The sequence below is a fragment of the Amia ocellicauda genome, chromosome 3 (genome assembly GCF_036373705.1).
Source record: "Amia ocellicauda isolate fAmiCal2 chromosome 3, fAmiCal2.hap1, whole genome shotgun sequence".
In the NCBI taxonomy this organism is placed as follows: Eukaryota; Metazoa; Chordata; class Actinopteri; order Amiiformes; family Amiidae; genus Amia; species Amia ocellicauda.
The window spans coordinates 45,441,948-45,464,188 of record NC_089852.1 but is presented as its reverse complement, the minus strand read 5'-3'; the positions used below and the strand labels follow the sequence as shown (position 1 = coordinate 45,464,188).

The 22,241-nt window shown below is 38.3% G+C and overlaps 1 protein-coding gene across 1 annotated transcript; it reads left to right on the top strand.

The window, feature by feature from the left end:
* Positions 1 to 5,884: 5,884 nt before the first annotated feature.
* On the top strand, positions 5,885 to 6,889 carry LOC136746861 (olfactory receptor 1M1-like). The gene has a single exon (XM_066699694.1). It carries the CDS (start codon positions 5,912 to 5,914, stop codon positions 6,887 to 6,889), a length of 978 nt encoding a protein of 325 aa, XP_066555791.1. The 5' UTR covers positions 5,885 to 5,911.
* The last annotated feature ends 15,352 nt before the right edge of the window (positions 6,890 to 22,241 follow it).

The window sequence follows — 22,241 nt, the reverse complement described above, 5'->3', positions numbered from 1 at the left end:
TGTATTAGTTGTCAGGGTTATATAGTTTAGTTAGTGTAGACAGTTAGGGTCTGTTCCAGAAATACAAGTCAGGTAGTGGATTACTTTCTAGACTAGCTTAGATAGGTTTTGTTTTGATTCAGTAGTAGCTGACACCACCCAGGGTGTTTTCCTCTGTGTGTGCTTTGTTTATTTGTATTATTATTATTATTATCACATCCATTTTGGACTATTGTACATAGTTGTATATACTCCCTGCCCCTTTGTAAATAAACCCTTCTTGTATATATAGTTGACTTAGTGTTGGTTTTTACACTCACCTCACTCTCCCACTACTACATTTGTGTGTTCTATGTTATGTCCCCCTCATCCCCTTACATCAGCGACTTGGGGTCATAACAATACAGTTAATATAAAACATTATCCAGGGTTTTTCAGTATCGAATCTGTGAGTCTTAACCTCATGCAATATATTATTCTAGGGACTGATATTCCCCTGATCTTAGAACAGAATAATTGTTTTGTTTCTTTTCAGCTGTTTCTTATTGTTAAAAATACAGTAAAGGTATTGCTATCAAAAGTATGTTGATTTTCCAAAAGAGTTTGTACAATTGGAAGGAGTGCATTTTCTTACTCATACCAGATCTACATCAGTGGGGGTGAGACCATGCCAAGTACATTTGAGAACATGTCTTGGATCACAACTTCCCAGTATCTGCCAATCAGAAATTAAAATCCATGTACTTGGTATCTGTAAGAAACTACTATTTTAGAATTGTATTCTTCAATTGACTTTTCAAGTTAAAGTGAGACAGTAACTCATAACAAGAACAGCAGAGAATGTGCCTCTTATCAGTTCTGAGGGCAGATCAAAGCTCAGACAGATCAATCAGAACACTGTGGAGCAGCAGAAATGATCTGGTTTACAACACAGGACACTCCTGAAGAGAGTTGGGTTGTGCTGGGTTTATGCTTCATAAGTCCTGGTACCATAGAGGGAAAAGCTGCACAAGACTTTTATCCTGTCAGGATATCCCTGGTCTCAGGGCTCTGTAGGCGGGGTTGAGGAAGCACACAGTGGGGAAGGGGAGTGTGTGAGATTGGAGGTTTCAGTGTATACCGAGAGCCAAACAAAGATGAGACAGACGTAAACCCCAAAAACACAGGTCACGGGTCCCTCTGTAAACATAAAGCAAAACAACAATACAAACACATATAAACACAAAGCAGTCACAGTCCGGAACCCAAACGAATTGTCTAAAGTTCAGTAGCCAAGGTTCGTTACGTACTTATAGTTATAGCTCTGCTGCTTTTCCCCTAAGGTACTCTGTGCCCTACCAGTGGAGAAGCAGTCTCTGTATAGTGAGATGGGGTGACAATCTGATTGCGGTCAGCTGTAACTTCCACCCTGCAGCCTGTCACCCTAGTGCGTCTGAGCATCGAGGCACTGGAAGTGTGTTGCGCCGCAGGCTGTCTAGTGGAGTGTTGCACAGGAAGACTGTTTGTCGGAGCAGCCAGGGCGGTCCCGGGGGGCGCACATAGCGTCTGTACTGGACCACTCCTCGTACTGTGTTACAACCCTGTATCTGTAAAATGTCTAGTTGAGTCACAGTCTATTTTTTCCTTTTACACCTAAACATATCTGAATCAACAAACTAATGTCTCAGGAGTACAGGTCAAAGAGACCAGAGAATTCCACACTGTTTCCCTGCAGGATTATAATGTGGTGCATCATCATAAAGTCATTTTCTATAAAAGATCCTGGTCTGAAGATACAAACACATACACATTTCTGGTCTGACAGGACTTTTTCTTTCCTTTGCAAGGAAAACAAATGGGCAGCTTTTAAAGATAGTTGTGTTGGATTAGATTAATTTTCATTATTGTACCTGCATTGTCATAACCCACTTGTTACAGCCTGGTGAGTATCAGACAAGGATCCTTTAATAATTTGGTCGTCTTTTGAATTAGAACTACAGATTTTGCTTGTTTGGTTTTTCAGAGGTGTTTATTTATTTACATATTTTTTAAAGGAACATGCAGTATTGGGTTGTGATATGCATTTAGTAGAGGGGTCAATGATAAAACATTTAAGTTAACAATTTTGCTTAGAATTATTTTGACAAAATAAAAAATATGAATCATGTACCGTAATATTTTTTTTTTCAAAAACAGCTTTATTTTTTGAGATATTTCCTTTAAATTGTTGCAATATGTATTTGAATGTTCTTAAAATAAATCTATAAAAATACTATATTAAGACAGTAAACAAACCTACAGTGAGTAAAATTGTTATATTTAATATTTATTTGCAATGTTTATTTTTCTTTATTATTGTATATGCTGGTGTTTCTGATGCTACTGATGCAATGCTGCTGGCAGAGCTTCATATGTAGTTATTTATTAATTTATAGTCCAGGCACTTAGAGTAACACTCCTGCAGGGCAGATATATATATATATATATATATATATATATATATATATATATATATATATATATATATATATATATATATATATATATATATATATATAAACCCTGTAACCTTCATTAGAGAGACAGAATATAAAATTCAGACCTTCCGAGAAACGAGTGTATATGCTGAAATAATGTAATTATATTATTATTAATATATTATGCTTTGATAAAAAGCCTGTTTTTAGTTATTGCAATGAAATAGAACATACTTACAAGGGTTAAAGAAATAACCAGTGTGTCCCCCTATTGTTGTCTCCATATGTTTTTCTTACCCTGAGACCTTTATTGGGTAGACACTGTATGATGTTTGAGAAGCGATTAATGTCATTGTAATATGCATAGTATGTTTAGCGTCTAAGTCTAAATAAGGCATTATTTGGCTTGTTATGTCTAAAATGTGATTATAACGCACTTGAGGAACTGATCCCATAATCCATTGCACAATGTCTCCATAATGTTCTAACACACCAAAAAGACATGGATCTTCAACTTAAAACCTTATTTCAAGCATTTCAAAGTATTATTTAGTAGCAAAAGCTACTTGACTTATTAGGAAGACGTTCATATTTTTTTAATGCAGTTCATGGAGTTGAAGCACAGATGTGATCGTGATAGAGAAGAAATGTGGATTAATGAATGCCTGTTTCCATTTTAAAACACTTTCGGATGGTTCAACAGGCAAAAAAAGTAGGTGACCTGCTGTATGATGGTTTTATGGTACGATGGTAAGAGGACAATGGTCCTCCTATATTGAACCTATCCATTTAAAAGTACGTAAGAGGCAGTGCAGCTTTTCTTTGAACTGTATTCAATTTTTCAGTTTATTTAAGTTAATCTGATGATTTTACTGCATTTACAGGGGACAGGTCTCACTTAACACAGTCAATACATTCCTGAAAAAGAACATGCTAACTGAAACCATGTAAAACAAAACCCATTTCTCCATAAGAATACATGTGTAGCATAAGGTACACTTATAAATTTCAATTAAAGAAGTGAATTTATAGTATCACCTTATCACGAATCCTGGAATCTTGTAGAACTCAATTTCTGTAATAATTGGACGCAGACACCAATTCCAAAGATATAAATTGTCAAATGTATTCAAAAACAAAGACTAAATGTAGCACTACACTAATTATACAAAAGGGAAAACTAATTAAAATTCAACACTAGATCAACAAATCAGAGACAAATCACTTCCGTGACCAAATCAAAGACCATGGGATCGCATATGATAACACACAAATCGTTAAACAAAAAAGGTTATAAACACATTGACTACAATACCGGTTAGTAAGACCAAGGTGAGTCTCTCATTAGTATTGTAGTCAGACATTAAATAACTACGCAGGTTAGTATTTAATGTCAGGTAACTTCTCGTTATATATATATATATCAGTCAATTTCCCTTAACTGAGTATTATTCAATGATTAAGGATAGGCAGGGCCACCAATAATCTAATGTCTATTAACTTGTGTCAATTTCAGACTAAACAGTTAAACAGGAATGAGAAGGTATTTCTCGGCGTTGACAGATTTTATTTCTAAAATTATCAACAAAACAGTTTAATGCAACACACATTTATATTTAAGAAAACTAAATGATATTACACATTCTAGAGTTATGAATCACAGATAAACATTTCTAATTGATTTCTCAAATGTCATGAATCATGAACTCCAAACTGTTAAACTTATCTGAACTTCGTCGCAGAGAGGCCTCTCTGGCTTTGGGCTCAGATAACAGCACACGGCACGAGGTCCGTGTGGTTTGGAACAAAGGCAGTCCGGTTCGGCTTTGTCCAAGAACTTCCACTCAGTCGATGCACCTGGAAGTTGGGGTTTCGCGAAAGTAGAGTCTTTTCCAAACAGATTTTCCACTGGTTTGAAGGCTCCAAGGTTGTGCACAAAATCTTCTTTGCAAGCAGGGTCTCTCACCATACTTATTTGAAGACAAAGTCTTTGAGGAAAGCAGGGCCCTGTTTGTTCCAAGGGTCAAGTTTCTTAAGACTCAATAGCTATTTAAATGACTGACACTTTTGTATACAGTCGACTTAGTCAATTGTCCAGCTGTAAAACTCCACTGATCAGGTGGGCACAGGCGGGCAGCGCAGTCTGTAAAGTTCTTTACTGAATAAAGTTATTTAAAAGAATTCTTCGTACGGCTCAATCTCCTTCTCCCAGTTTAACTCTTCTGTTGCCGGCAAAGACTTAGTTGGTTTCTGGTTCTGGTTCTGGCAACAGAGCTACACATTGAGCTGTGGCAGCGAGTTACTGGTTCAGGTGAGAAAGAGAGAGAGAGAAAGACTGTCCGCTGTTCCTTATAGTCTATCAGATCAATAGGTGATTGGTTCTTGAGTTTGTGAGATTGGATTTCGGTTTCAGCCCCCAGTGTCCTATTGGAGGGGGGCTTGATTTATGACTGATGTCAATCCATGCCATCTTTTGGAAATGCCGGTTGGCCCGGGTTCGTAGCTCTATGTCGGGATTTCGGCTCTCGTCCACTTCAAAGAGTTTTTATCACCTACAGGCCCCTTTCTCCAGACATCTCATAGCAGAATTCCAAACTATTTGGCCTCTTCTCGGTGCCATCCTCCCCAAAACTGTCACTTTGAAACAAACCAGTTCCAAGATGATGAGCTAAAGAAATCTGATAAGACTTCCCCCCAAAGTTCTTTAGATCAGTGCTTCAGCTCAGAGCCCAAATGCTCTTATCAAAATACACCCAACATAACGCTACACTGTTGTCACAACAAGCTGCTTGGCGATGGTGTTGTAGCCCATTCCAGCCTTGTGTAGGTCTACAATCTTGTCCCTGACATCCTTGGACAGCTCTTTGGTCTTGGCCATGGTGGAGAGTTTGGAATCTGATTGATTGATTGCTTCTGTGGACAGGTGTCTTTTATACAGGTAACGAGCTGAGATTAGGTGCACTCCCTTTAAGAGAGTGCTCCTAATCTCAGCTCGTTACCTGTATAAAAGACATCTGGGAGCCAGAAATCTCGTTGATTGATAGGGGATCAAATACTTATTTCCCTCATTAACATGCAAATCAATGTATAACTTTTTTGAAATGCGTTTTTCTGGATTTTTTTGTTGTTATTCTGTCTCTCACTGTTAAAATACACCTACCATTAAAATTATAGACTGATCATTTCTTTGTCAGTGTGCAAACGTACAAAATCAGCAGGGGATCAAATACATTTTTCCCTCACTGTATATATATTACATTACTATTATATATTATTATATATATTTATATAATTTTATTAATTTATTATATAATATTTATTAATTAAAAGTAAATGCAATAAAGCAAACAATTTGCCATGTAATCTAACTACTGATAAAAATGTTTTCATGTATTATTATTTTTTATTCAGTTTACCTTTAATTCTGTTAATAACTTTTTTGTTTGCAGGTCAAAGAAAAAACAAAACAGTCTGCCATGAGCTCCTTGAATTCAACAGTTTCTCCCAATGCTGCATTTGTTCGGCCTCAGTTCTTTTACATCAACGGCTTTTCCAACATCCCACATGTGAAGTACTATTACATTTTCCTGTGCTTTGTTTATGCTGTAGTTGTGTTTGCAAACTTTTTCATCATATTCGTTATATACACAGAACGAAGTCTTCATACACCTAAGTACAGTGCTGTTTTCAATTTAGCTGTAATTGACATCTGTGAAAGCACAGCTCTTATTCCTAGGTTAATTGACACCTTTCTCTTTGATTCTCAGTTCATCACATATGAAGCCTGCTTGGCCAACATGTTCTTTGTGCATTTCTTTACCTCCATGCAGTCACTCACTCTTGTTGTACTCGCCTATGACAGGTTTGTTGCTATATGCTTTCCACTGAGATATCACATCATTATGACAAATACTTCAATGGCTGTGATTATAGCATGTGTCTGGGTTTTCACAGCAACCCTAATCATAACTCTTGTACTTTTAATCACCAGGCTATCATTTTGCAGATCCATTGTCATAGAGAGCTATTTCTGTGATCATGGGCCTATATATCGAATGGCCTGTAATGACAATTTCCCAAATTATACTTATGCAAAAATCTGTATTGCAGTATTTTACTTTATACCTTTCATTCTGATTGTGCTGTCTTATGTGTGTATAATATTTGCACTGTTAAAAATAGCATCAGGTGAGGAACAGTTAAAAGCAATGAAAACCTGCACCTCCCATCTTATGTTAGTGATAGTGTATTACGTGCCATTTTTCATCACATACATTGCTGCATTCATGTCAATTTTTAATTCTAATACCAGGATAATATGTACATCCTTGTCCTCCACCATTCCTCCAATGCTGAATCCTATCATTTATACATTAAAAACAGAGGAGATTATAGGAGCAATTAGAAAGCTTTACAAAAGAAGCAAAATAATCACATCTGTAGTAAGTCAATAAATACCTGTACTTAAATATCAGATACAAGAACATAAGATCCAGCAAATGTATGCAAATACTTACATTTTAATATATTTAGCTGCACCCACTGATCCAGTGGTAATTTAAAGTTTACAATTAAAATACAATTAAAAAATACACCCTTTTGTACTCTTTTCAAAGAAGGGGTTCTTACTTTTTTCAGTTCATGATTTTTAAAATTACATGTCTGAGAAAACCTTGTGATGCTTCTTACAATGCTAACTTTTGTCATAAGGGCTTTCACTCCAAATATAAACCATTGTCACACAACTGTGGAATGCAATATTGGCTCACAAATGTTGAATATGCCACACCTATTATTAATGAGGAAGGGATCCTCACACCACCTATATTTGGGCCTCCCTACAGGTTCTTCCCAGATCTCAGGACACCACCTAGACACCATAGGTATCATCATTTAAACACATCAAACAAATAATACACACAGGGAAGGTACATCTTACCTCCTTTCATCCACATCAATGAGAGAGGGGGGATCACTAATTACATACAACACATCATTATTTATTATTTGTATCTTAACCTACAGTAAAATAAGAAAATCACTTTCAATACAAAATATATTATATAATTTGCTCGCAATTAAATACGATCCCCTAAAACTATAGTAAAACCAAGAGCATCAATACATATAGTAAACAACAGAATGTGCAGTGCTAAAAGTAATTTAGGGTAGGATTATATCAAAAATGCTCGCAAGTTGCGAACATGAAAAGTTGTGGATAAGTCGCAGGAGGAAATCTCACAGTTCATCATCTTAGTGAATTAAATCTAAAATATGAGGGCCGGCGAATGGGGATGAGACGTGTTTTTCTGTTTTCTGGCGTGGCTTCAGAGATGGGCGGGAAGCGCAAGAGGCACAGTGAGCCAATCACAGTGTCTGAAATTGAAGAGAAACCAGAGGGTGGCAGCGGCTGATTATCCTGCAAGAGACAGCGATGGCACATGAAGGGACAGAAACAGCAACCTGACACTCCGTGCTGTAAATCCAAAGCATTAGTCTCCTCGCTGAAACAAAACTAGAAGCCTGTACTTGAAAAAATAAAAATCTATAAATAAAAACCGAAGCCACCATTGATGGCAGCTGTGTAGTTATTATTCTTATTGGCAGACCCCCTTATCTAGGTGTTATCTATTAGTGGGTGGATCAGTTATGTGTTGGTGAATACCACATCAATGTAAATATTATTCAGCCTCCACTTATGTGTAGAGGTGCAGATTAAATACAAAATGTGAAGCACCTGCTACAAAACTCTACATCATAGTGATTACATTGATGATCAGAAGAAACTAGCAACTAAAAAATGAGCCGCAACTGTGTACAAATTACTGTGTCATTTTCTATAGCGTGTTGAAATGTTGATTTAATCCCAGCCATGGACACAGTATTGTAATGTGATTTTCTATTATCATTTGAAACTGAACACTGATGTGTACATCACTCGCTATGTACGGGAAAAATGTGCAAACATACAAACGTGTTGTGCGGTGTCACAGGGGCAGCACTTATCCTGATAGTAGACCCTGCGGTGCAGCGCACCTGCGCACTCGTCATATTTCTCCAAAGAATGTGTGTACTGTGGACACTGACAAAATATGTAATGTAGAAACCAGTGTTCAATGTTTAAACATACATGTTAAATATATGATCATGTTAGACAGCTATATTTACACTTGTACCATTGTCTGAATTCCATATCCATATATAAATACTCTTTACAGTACACCTTGTATTATGTCTGGGTTGGGGTGGTGGCGATCTGACAGCCTGTGTAGTGCCAGTTGTGATGCCTATAAGGCATAATGTTGGATGGACTTTTATTTTGATAAGTGTTTGTCATGCTTAAGGAGTTCCGAGTCCACAAAGATCACTTTCTGTTCATCATTCGAGGAAGCCGGCTGAATCTGTTTACATGCCTGTCTATAGCCACACTAATCCTCACTGTACACGCAACACAGAGGCAATGTGGTAAGTAAATAATTTCATAATTGTATTTATAACGGTATTTACATAAAGTTGTTGATTCATTTGTAATTAAAAATGTTTTATTTACATGTATTAACATCAGGAGAATCACATGTTGCCAACAAATGGTGATTGTTTGAATTCTGTCTTTGTTACAGTTTTCACTCTGTCTGTGTAAGATGGTGAACAAATAGAGCCGCAGTAAACAGCACGTAAAGTTTACTACAACTCAAGCAATCATTTTGCAAGCAAGTTTAGCGAGTTTAGCTGGTTGTATAGCTGCAGCTCCTACGTTGTAGCAAAGACAACATACCAGTGTAACAGTGTACAACAATACAGTGGAAAACATAGTTATCAGTTCCACTTTGTATACTGTGCCTGAGATAAATTTAGATGCATTTATGTATTTATGTCACCGGTGTGGTGAACAATGAAGAATGTAGCCATCTATGCCACCTGACTTTTTACGAAGTCAGGGACTCCAGTAAACTTTAAAGCACACTCAGGTTCATTTTAATCTGGGGGGAGGTTAAGAGTAGCGAGATCACACCCGGGAATTCAGTTTTAACAAATGCATTAACACTAGAATTTGACTGATTTGGTTATTAAAATTTGAATTACTCTGTGTTCCTAAATACACTGCACATACCCGTTCGTGACTCTTCCTAAATATATGTATTAAACATGCTTACTGCGTTTTAGCTGGATAAATGCGAAAATAAATAAGTTATAAACACAGACGCTCTTATAACGCATAATTCTGCCTTCGCTTTACAATACAGTCAGTCTGGCACTACAGTGGCGATCTCTACCTGTCTACAGTGTTTCATGTGCTTGAAAAACACACGCATTGTACAGCATTACAGGTGTTTTCTTACAGCTGTAGTCAGATTGAGTGGATACAGTGATTACCCACAAATAAACATGGATTGGAAACGGAGATTGAAGAGAGCGCGTTTTGGACATGCCGTGTATATGAACATGACTGATTCAGGGGCATCAGTGACACTGGCAATGACAGATCACTCGTGGGTTTGTGCCAGTGCTGTGAAAACACTGCGAGTGAAACACAGGTCCAAATGGCACCGAGTGCTTTTACTCCACTGATCAATACGTGATCAATACTGCACTGCAATAGTGCAATAGCGCAGCACATCCACCTAAATAATGATTCACAGACATTATCAGCGGAGGAGCATTTATTGCAATGCTATATTTTGGGGGAGTAAAAGTGTTCAGCTGGAGAAGCTGTCAAAATGCAGTGTGAGGTATGAGCTCATGCAGGGAATGTGCAGAAACGGTCCTGTGTGACTGTACGAGCTGTCAGGTATGCAGGCTAAATATATAGTAAATAGTTTCTTGAAATACAAAGCTACAGTGAATACAAGCACTGTATGCTGAAAACAAAGTTTACGGTGTTGAAAATGTTTACTTTAGTGTACAATTATGTTTTGATAAATGCAATAATTCTTTTTGAACTATAAAATATTGCTTTTTAGCATTATTCCAAAATCCAATATCCAATATCTACACTTGTTTCATTATCTTATTGTATGCTGTTTTTAAGCTTTTTGCTTATTGTAAGCTATATAGTTATTCATGTTTTGACTGCAGTGTGTGCGTTTAGAAAAAAGTGCGTTGTTATTAATAGCAATAATATTAATGTTTTATGGTCATATTTCAATTTAAATACTACATTAGTGCTAGGCAAATGTTGGATTCGAAGTTCATGAATAAAACATCTGAGTTTTATACGATGGTTTGCCTTTGATTGTAATTTCACAGCTGTTAAAGAGCTATCGGTTACAAAGACCGGCTTTGGCGCTTGGTAGTTCGAAATGTCGGCACTTCTACTACTAGTGTTAATAAACCGTTCCACAGTATTAAACCATAAAAACAACCACTGAAAAACTATAACATTAGATAAGACCAGAACAGTCTAAATGCAGTATCTATATAAAAAGAGCGAATGCACATAAAAACAGTGCAGAGCTCAATTTCAATGTCAATTGTCTTCCTGTAAATAGAGCCTGGTTAAAAGTCAGTTTATTCACAAAGAGCATGGCAGAATATAATCTAAAAGTCAGTGGTGACCCAAATAAATCACCACTCCTTCCCCCCTCTGTGGGTTGTTCTTCTGGACCCCTTCTGTTATCTCCGCACCTCACGTTCACTGTCTGGCTCTGCTTGCACTACTCGCTTGTTCTGCTGCTCTGTCTCCCACCACTCGCACCTGCGCACTCTTACGTCCTGTGCGTCCCAAATTGCACACGTGCTCCCTACACCCTTCGACAGGTGTACACTTCGAGTGACATTGTGCTGACGTCACTGAGTGTGAACTTGAGTGAGGAGGGTGTAGGGTGTAGGGTGAGGCTAAAAGCGTTCAATGGGACACACTTCAGTGCCTAATGATGATGATAATAATAATAATACTTTTGAAACACATTTTTCGTTAATATCACCTCCTAGTTTTATAGGATACTACTTCAGTAATTAATTAATTTATAGGTGCCGAAACGGGTTTTGGCTGAACTTTCTAATCAATATACTTAAATCATAATTCTATAATAATTGTACATCTATGTATTATCCATCTATGTATTATAATTTCCTTGATACATAATCTAACAATTTCTACAACTGTCTAACTAGCATTATATTACATTTATATACACCCGCCGCTGCCATCCCAGCAGGCACTCGACGTCATTTCAGCGTTGTTTTGTGGTTAGAATCTAGTTGCGACGTGGATCAACAAGAATACAACCACTATTCAACGTGGTTTTGGCAACGATTCATCAACGTTGAAATATACGTTGCTTTCAGGTGGCATAGACATTGTGACAGTCAAAACAATCAAACAGACCCCCAGATATCAAACACAATATCCTCCCAAACTAATGTATTTCCCCAGACAGTAAATTTTTCATGTGTGTATTTTGAGTGACACAGTAAAAAATGCGCAAAATTCCCCTTAATAAATAAAACTCACACACACATATATACACTCACCTAAAGGATTATTAGGAACACCATACTAATACTGTGTTTGACCCCCTTTCGCCTTCAGAACTGCCTTAATTCTACGTGGCATTGATTCAACAAGGTGCTGAAAGCATTCTTTAGAAATGTTGGCCCATATTGATAGGATAGCATCTTGCAGTTGATGGAGATTTGTGGGATGCACATCCAGGGCACGAAGCTCCCGTTCCACCACATCCCAAAGATGCTCTATTGGGTTGAGATCTGGTGACTGTGGGGGCCAGTTTAGTACAGTGAACTCATTGTCATGTTCAAGAAACCAATTTGAAATGATTCGACCTTTGTGACATGGTGCATTATCCTGCTGGAAGTAGCCATCAGAGGATGGGTACATGGTGGTCATAAAGGGATGGACATGGTCAGAAACAATGCTCAGGTAGGCCGTGGCATTTAAACGATGCCCAATTGGCACTAAGGGGCCTAAAGTGTGCCAAGAAAACATCCCCCACACCATTACACCACCACCACCAGCCTGCACAGTGGTAACAAGGCATGATGGATCCATGTTCTCATTCTGTTTACGCCAAATTCTGACTCTACCATCTGAATGTCTCAACAGAAATCGAGACTCATCAGACCAGGCAACATTTTTCCAGTCTTCAACTGTCCAATTTTGGTGAGCTTGTGCAAATTGTAGCCTCTTTTTCCTATTTGTAGTGGAGATGAGTGGTACCCGGTGGGGTCTTCTGCTGTTGTAGCCCATCCGCCTCAAGGTTGTACGTGTTGTGGCTTCACAAATGCTTTGCTGCATACCTCGGTTGTAACGAGTGGTTATTTCAGTCAAAGTTGCTCTTCTATCAGCTTGAATCAGTCGGCCAATTCTCCTCTGACCTCTAGCATCAACAAGGCATTTTCGCCCACAGGACTGCCGCATACTGGATGTTTTTCCCTTTTCACGCCATTCTTTGTAAACCCTAGAAATGGTTGTGCGTGAAAATCCCAGTAACTGAGCAGATTGTGAAACACTCAGACCGGCCCGTCTGGCACCAACAACCATGCCACGCTCAAAATTGCTTAAATCACCTTTCTTTCCCATTCAGACATTCAGTTTGGAGTTCAGGAGATTGTCTTGACCAGGACCACACCCCTAAATGCATTGAAGCAACTGCCATGTGATTGGTTGGTTAGATAATTGCATTCATGAGAAATTGAACAGGTGTTCCTAATAATCCTTTAGGTGAGTGTATATATATATATATATATATATATATATATATATATATATATATATATATATATATATACAGCAGACATATATATCCGTTAATATACATACATACATACACATACATGTATATGTATATGTGTGTGTGTATATATATATATAATGCAGAGTCAGAAATGGTGAAGTAATCAGCCAATTAGATGAAAGCGGGAAAGACTCTAAACTTGAACAGTCTGGGAAGAGCCTCCATTGTAACTGCGCTGGCTGTGTGGAAGAAGGATTTCTCAAGTAAGAGTGTATATATATATATATTGAGTAGGCTATTGAAAGGGTATTTGCTGCTTAAATGTTTAACTGCTATATACTGTAGAAAATGATGACGGTATATAATTAGAATTTAAGCACATTCCTCTAAAGGAAAAATATGAGTGAGTTTCATTAATTTAAATAAGTAATTAACGGCTAGTTTTACTAGCAACATATTTTAGTACAGGATAACAAAACTATTATGTGTGCATTAATCAAATGCATTATCAAAATAGTAACTACAATTAAAATATTTTATGAGTGACCGTTGATGATATTTGAAATTTGAAAAATGTTGGTGCATAGTTGTTGTTGTTTTTTTTTTTTTACCTTAAATGGAATCGACGTAGAATTGTCAACGGTGAATCAACATTGACGATTCAACGTCGATTCCATTTGCAAATCCAACAAATTTTCAATGAAATTTCAACGTTGCCTATCTAACCTTGAATCAACGTAGATTATTCCAAGTTGATCCAACGCTGAATCATCAATGTTGATTCACCATTGAAAATTCCACGTTGATTCCATTTGCAAATCCAAATCAATTTTCAATGTATTTTCAACGTTGAAATATGACATTGAAACAACGTTGTTTCTAATGTATTTTGTCTGCTGGGATATTTTCCCAATTTACTTGTCTCTGCCTTTAACGCAAAGACTTGTGCGACTTCAGTTCTAAAACACTTCCGCATAAGTGTGCTCTTTTGTACATTCCGCCAAAGCGAGCTTTTCAGGGCACAAACAGCTCGATTAGGCTCCTTCACTTGCTCCCTAAGGGATTGGGACAGCCCTTAAGATGGCCACCATAGTACTTCCACCCCGCAAGGGAAGGGAACGAGGGAACAAGTGTGTGATTTGGGACGCAGCCTCACTCTGTGCTCTCTCGCCCATCTCCTTGTTTGTCCAACCAGTGCTGCTTATATACCTCTCAGTGCGATCAAGGCAGCTGGGATTGGTGGCTGTGTGCGCTCCTGGTCTACAATAGGTCTCTAGAACTGTCAATCAAATTACTCTGTAAAAGGTATCTCACAGCCAGGTTAACTAAATTTGTGTCCAAAGGAAATGATTAGTGCAAAACTCAATCAACATTTAGAAACGCAACTAATAGTGATAATGCCATGAAAGGAAGAACAACGGGACAGGTGCATTGAATGTAGTGGCTTCTAAGCCAATTTAAACCACTACAGCCCCAGCAATAGTTGGTAATTGTTCAACGCACCTGTCCTGTTGTTCTTCCTTTCATGGCTCAGTCAGTGTTCCATTCCTGGAGACCGTGTCTTTCTTTTAGTAAACATCACTTGCAATTAATTTGTACAATCCGTAATTCATTGTGATGTAATCATAGAAAACGTAAATAAATATATAAATAAAGATAAGAGTAGAAAGAGAAGGATAGAGTTTTAGAGTAGGAGACAAGAGGTTGAAAAACTGTGTAGCTTCCACTCCTGCTAGGACTGCCATGTTTCACTTCTCCCCATTACTTCCTCATATGGGCTTGGCTTCCCAAAATAGTGGGCGTGGTCAAGCTGTCACTCAACAAATGGGAAGCAAAAGTCCATCAAAATATAGTTCAAAACAACATATATATATATATATATATATATATATATATATAATTATTTGTAAACATAAATCAAAACGCATTTGGCTCCTACAAAAAGTGATGATAGTAATAATAATAATAATAATAATAATAATAATAGAAAAGTGATAAATGCAAACAAAATATTATTTATGTATATGATATTTAATGTATTTAATCCACCCAATGTGCAGTGCACAATGACACTGCTATCAAAATGGCTGTAGCATAAACTTACAATATAATTGCTGTTATGAATATTTACACGAATATTACATAAATACAATATAGACATTCTTCATATGTTTTACTAATTTGTGTAAATATTCATAACAGCAATTATATTGTAAGTTTATGCTACAGCCATTTTGATAGCAGTGTCATTCAATGCAGTGTTTGTCTCTTAAAAGTAATCTTTAATCTCATAATAGAGAGAGATGCATGAATTGTTGAAAACCTGCTGATTTGTAGTGTGTTACTGCACATGCTTTTACGGTACAGATACACTGGTATACGTACACAGATTTCTAGGCGGTATCTGGATGAGAGTGACACCAGTGAATGCTCAACTTGAGAACTGTTGTGATGCTGATATATTTTAAGTAGAATGAACAAAAGCAAAAGTGATTTAAACAAATATGTAAACAAATATAACCGAACAGACACACTGCACGCAAATAGTTTTATTGGTTGTGTGGGTGTTGTGCTGTGCAGGTAGTATGGTTATTTTTGTTTTGGGTTTTGATGTGTATTTGTCACAATTATGGCTAGTTTTGATTTATGTCATTTTCTGAGTGTTCTGTCTTTGGATCAGCTTTGATGTGTGTCGCAAGGCTGATTTATATGCAATAGCGGATCACTTCTGTTTTACAGTTCCGAGGAACATTGTAAAAGCTCAGCTTAGGCAGATAGTCATGGATAAGTTGGTGGAAGGGAAGGGTGGAAGTTGTTGTGCCTCTGGTGTTGCCTAACCCTGTCTGTGTCCCTGATCCTGCCTCTATCCCGGCCACCCCGGTTATGTGTACGACGGCTCCGGCCACGTGGCCCACGCCAGTCTGAAGGAGAGTGGCTCTGTGGGCGCGGATGCAGAGGCAAATGTTGCCGTAGAGGCTAAGGTTCCGGTGACAATGCCACACTTTGAGCCCCTCTCCCCTGTGTTTTCTGGGTCCGTGGTGAGCGGTAGACTGAAGATCCGTCTGGCACATCTTCAGGTAGAGGCGCAGGACAGGGAATGACAGGCTGAACATAATCTTTGGTTTGAGATTCGCAGGATGGAAATCGAGGCAGAGAAAGAGGTAAAGCTGCAGAAGCTTGAACTGGAAGCGACGTCCCTCGGAAAGCTCAGGAGGTGATGTCTGCGCTCTCTCTGCGACACAGCTTGTAAAGGCTGTAAAGGCTATGATGCCTATGAGCTTGTACCTGAGACTTACAGACAAAAGTTTAGGGACGTTAAAAAGTCTCCTAACTGGACTTTTGTGGAGTTTGCTAGGGAAAAAGAAACCCTGTTTGACAGATGGTATGCCGCCAGTAAGGCCACTAATATTGTTTCTCTCCGAGAGTTGGTGTTGCTGGAAGAATTCAAAAACAGTTTCCCTGAGCATTTGGTTTCTTATTTGAATAAACAAAAGGTTGCATCACTGGCACAAGCAGCTGTGTTACCTGACGAGTTTGTGTTAGCGCTCAAAAGTGTTTTCGTATTGTCCCGTATAGATAGTAGAACGGTTACCTCCACTCCCAGCTCTAAGTCTCAGTGTCCTTTCTGTCGTTCCTCAGTGGGTTTTCCATGCACAAAAGAGGAGTGGGAATGTTTTTATTGTTTTTACAAATTGGGTCATATTGTTGCTGATTGTCTACGACTGAAACATAAATCGCAGTTGCAAGCTCCCAACCCACCAAAAGCAGTGTGCTTGATTAATACAGTTTCTCGCGCAGTGACAGTTATGCCTGATGGTAATGGTGTTTCTGATTCTCCCGATCCCAGTTACAAACCGTTCATGTTTGATGGCTTCGTGTCTTTAACGATCGATCTGGAAGATCAGCAATCTGTTCGGATCCTGAGAGACACTGGTGCTGCGTAGTCCTTTATATTGACGGATATACTGCCTTTGTCCGATGAATTGGCCTGTGGGGCAAATGTGTTGGTTAAGGGCATTGCAATGGGTTTTGTGTGAGCTCCCCTACATTGCGTGCATTTAAAATTTGACTTGGTTAGTGGATTTTTCAAAGTAGGTGTGGAACCTACCCTTCCTGTGCAAGATGTCACTTTGATATTGGGGAATGATATTGCAGGAGGTAAAGAGCTGCCTGTATTAGAAGTGTTGGATGCTCCGGCTCGGTCAGATGATTTGGTCCAGCTTCCCTAGTATTTTCCCAGCATGTGTTGTCACACGTGATCAAACCCTCAGCGAAGTGATCATTTTGTCTCGGTTCTCAACCCAGAGTTTGTAGGCGATAACTTGAGGTCTCCCTTGTGTCCTGACAAGAAATCAGATTCAGAGAAAAAGTTAAAAGACAATGCTTATATTGTTCAAACACCCGATCGCAAATGCCAGTCTCGAGTGTGCCATGTTAACATGCGCCAGTTATACCATTCCAGAGCAAATCCTCCGGTGGAGTCTTCAGGGAAGATTGCAGAGCCCTCTGTCTCCTCTGTTGTTCCAGTCGCTGTGGTTGATTCCGTGGATGTTATTGTTGGTAATGCAGATGGCCTGGTTTTGCGCAACGCTCCTCATGAATGTGCTCAGTTTAATGTGTTGTAATTTGGTTTTTCTCTTATGATAACTTTGTATTTGCTAGTTTAGGCCAATCTTCACTAACCCTCAAACTGATTTAATGTGAATTTGTATATTTATCTGTTATTGTTCGCTTGTTGGTATCACAAACACCAAGGGGTTTGCTCTTTATGGGTGGTGGTGTTATGTGCCCTTACGTAAGTGTATGTACATGTACTTGCGTTGTACTCTGTGTTCTGTTGTCCTCCCTATCCCTAATGTATGGAGGTGTTCGGCTGCGATTGGTTCTTGTCCCAGTCACTCAACTCCACTGTCCCGTGCTCCTGTCCAATCCAATGTCTACGACTACAGTTTAAATACCCCGTCATTTCTCCATTTCAAGAACTGACAGATCACAATGCCATTCCTTAATGCTACCCTGTTTGTTTGTGTTAAAATACCATTGTGATTGATTGTGTTTTCCTTGTGTAATTACCTACTGTTTTCTTCTCTGTTTTGAGTTTTGTCACACTGTAATCTGTTATTGACTTTTGTTAAGGGGAAAACGGGTAGATAGGTGAGATACCCATGGGTATACACATTTACACGGAGGGATATACACCGAAATGTGGTGAACCGGCGACAGGGTCATGGGCGGCCAAGGCTCACTGATGCACGTGGGGAGCGAAGGCTGGCCCGTGTGGTTCGATCCAACAGACGAGCTACTGTAGCTCAAATTGCTGAAACAGTGAATGCTGGTTCTGATAGAAAGGTGTCAGAACACACAGTGCATCACAGTTTGTTATGTATGGAGCTGCGTAGCTGCAGACCAGACAGGGAGCCCATGCTGACCCCTGTCCACTGCCGAAAGCGCCTACAATGGGCACGTGAGCATCAGAACTGGACCATGGAGCAATGGAAGAAGGTGGCCTCGTCTGATGAATCATGAGTTCAAGGTGTTGACTTGGTCTCCAAATTCCCCAGATCTCAATCCAATCAAGCATCTGTGGGATGTGCTGGACAAACAAGTCCGATCCATGGAGGCCCCACCTCGCAACTTACAGAACTTAAAGGATCTGCTGCTAACGTCTTGGTGCCAGATACCACAGCACACCTTCAGAGGTCTAGTGGAGTCCATGCCTCGACAATACACAATATTAGGCAAGTGTTCATAATGTTATGGCTGATCGGTGTATGTTGTCTAGCACATTAGGTATTGAGGTAGTGGCGGTAATCACCCCTTTGTATTAGTTGTCAGGGTTATATAGTTTAGTTAGTGTAGACAGTTAGGGTCTGTTCCAGAAATACAAGTCATGTAGTGGATTCCCTTCTAGACTAGCTTAGATGTTTTGTTTCAGTAGTAGCCGACATGTTTTCCTCTGTGTGTGTTTTATTTATTTGTATTATTATTATTATTATTATCACGTCCATTTTGGACTATTTTACATAGTTGTATATACTCCCCGCCCCTTTGTAAATAAACCCTTCTTGTATATATAGTTGACTTAGTGTTGCTTTTTGCACTCGCCTCACTCTCCCACTACTACATTTGTGTGTTCTATGTTATGTCCCGCACATCCCCTTACATCAGCTACTTGGGGTCGTAACAATACAGTTAATATAAAACATTATCCAGGGTTCTTCAGTATAAAATCTGTGAGTCTTAACCTCATGCAATATATTATTCTAGCGACTGATATTCCTGATAGTCCCCTTAACAGAATAATTGTTTATTTTCTTTTCAGCTGTTTTTTAATGTTAAAAATACAGTAAAGGCATTGCTGTCAAATTGTGATTTTCCAAAACAGTTTGTACAATTGGAAGGAGTGCATTTTCTCACTCATACCAGATGCTGGTGAGACCATTTGAGTACATTTGAAAACATGTCTTGGATCACAACTTCCCAGCTGCCAATCAGAAATTAAAATCCATGTACTTGGTATTTGTCAGAAACAACATGATTCTAATCAATGGAATTGCAAGTTAAAGTGAGACAGAAACTCAGAGCAAGAACAGCAGAAATTGTGTCTCTTATTAATTCTGAGGGCAGATCAAAGCTCTGACAGATCAATCAGAACACTGCGGAGCAGCAGAAATGATCTGGTTTACAACACAGGACACTCCTGAAGAGAGTTGGGTTGTATTGGCTTTATGCTTCATAAGTCCTGGTACCATAGAGTGTCTCACACAAGAGGGAAAAGCTGCACAAGACTTTTATCCTGTCAGGATATCCCTGGTCTCAGGGCTCTGTAGGCAGGGTTGAGGAAACGCACAGTGGGGAAGGGGAGTGTGTGAGATTGGAGGTTTCAGTGGACCCCAAGAGTCAAACAAAGATCAGACAGACATAAACCCCCCAAAAAAAACAGGTCACAGGTCCCTCTGTAAACATAAGCAAAAGAACAATAGAAACACAGATAAACACAGAGCAGACAAGTCACAGTCCGGAACCCAAAATAATTGTCTAAAGTTCAGGAGCCAAGGTTTGTTATCGTACTTATAGCTCTGCTGCTATTCCCCTAATGTACTCTGTGCCCTACCAGTGGAGAAGCAGTCTCTTTATAGTGAGATGGGGTGACAAGCTGATTGTGGTCAGCTGTAACTTCCACCCTGCAGCCTGTCACCCTAGTGCGTCTGAGCATCGAGGCACTGGAAGTGTGTTGCGCCGCAGACTGTCCAGTGGAGTAATGCACAGGAAGACTGTTTGTCGGAGCAGCCAGGGCGGTCCCGGGGGGCGCACATAGCGTCTGTACTGGACCACTCCTCGTACTGTGTTACAACCCTATATTTGTAAAATGTCTAGTTGAGTCACAGTCTATTTTTTCCTTTTACACCTACACACATCTGAATCAACAAACTAATGTCTCAGGAGTACAGGTCAAAGAGACCAGAGAATTCCACACTGTTTCCCTGCAGGATTATAATGTGGTGCTTCATCATAAAGTCATTTTCTATAAAAGCTTCTGGTCTGAAGATACAAACACAGGTCTGATGGGACTTTTTCTTTCCTTTGCAAGGAAAACAAATGGGCAGTTTTTAAAGATAGTTGTGTTTGATTAGATTAATTTTCATTATTGTACCTGCATTGTCATAACCCACTTGTTACAGCCTGGTGAGTATCAGACAAGGATCCTTTAATAATGTGGCCGTGTTTTGAATTAGAACTAAGGATTTTGGTTGTTTGGTGTTTCAGAGGTGTTTTTTAAAGGAACATGCAGTATTGGGTTGTAATATGCAATTAGTAGAGGTGTCAATGTTAAAACATATTTGACATAAACAATTGAGCTTAGAACTCTTTTGACAAAATAAAAAATATGAAAAAAAATTGAGATATTTTAACAATTTAAAGCAAATATGTATCTGAATGTTTTATTCATACATTTATTAATACATTCATAAAAATACTATATTACTATGTACTATATGTAGTATAATAAATGTATTTTATACATTTTTCTTTATTATTATATATAAGCTGGTGTTGCTGTAGCAAGTGGTTTCTGATGCTACTGATGCAATGCTGCTGGCAGAGCTTAATATGTAGTTATTTATTAATTCAGAATTCAGGCACTGAGAGTAACACTCCTGCAGGGCATATATATATATATATATATATATATATATATATATATATAAAACCCTGGATCCTTCATTATGGAGACAGAGTATAAAATTCGGACCTTCTGAGACATGAGTGTATATGCTGAAATAATGTAATATTATTATGAACAGATTATGCTTAAATAAAAGGCCAGTTTTTAGTTTTTGCAATGAAATAGAACATACTTATCAGGGGTAAAGATATAACCAGTGTGTCCCCCTATTGTTGTCTCCATATGTTTTTCTTACCCCGAGACCTTTATTGGGTAGACACTGTATAATGCTTGTGAAGCAAGTAATGTTGTTGTAATATACACAGTATGTTTAACTTTTAAGTCTAAATAAGGCATTATTTGGCTGGTTATGTCTAAAATTGGATTATAAAAGTACTTGAGGAACTGATCCTATAATCCATTGTACAATGTCTCTATAATGTACTAAAACACCTATATGTTTGGCAGAAACGTTCCAAAAATAAATTATGAATGAATTACATGAATACAATGGTATACTATTAAACCATGTACTCACAATCTGGACATATGCAGTATTTAAATAATAATAATAATAATAATAATAATAATAATAATAATAATAATAATAATAATAATAATAAATAGCTGTGTCTTCTCAGTGTACTTTCTTGAATAACTCGATATAGAGGTTTTAAAAAATTAAACTATCGCTGCAGATTGATGGGGTATTTGATTAAAGATTTTAAAATATGTTAATACAAGATTAGAATAGACACGGATCTTCAATCTTATTTCAAGCATTTAATTGTATTATACAGTGGCAAAAGCTACTTGAATTATTAGGAAGACGTTCATATTTTTTAATGCAATTAATGGCACTGAAGCACAGATGCGATCGTGATGGTTGGTTCAACAGGCAAAAAAATAAGTGACCTGCAGTACTATGGTTCTAGTTCCTCCTAT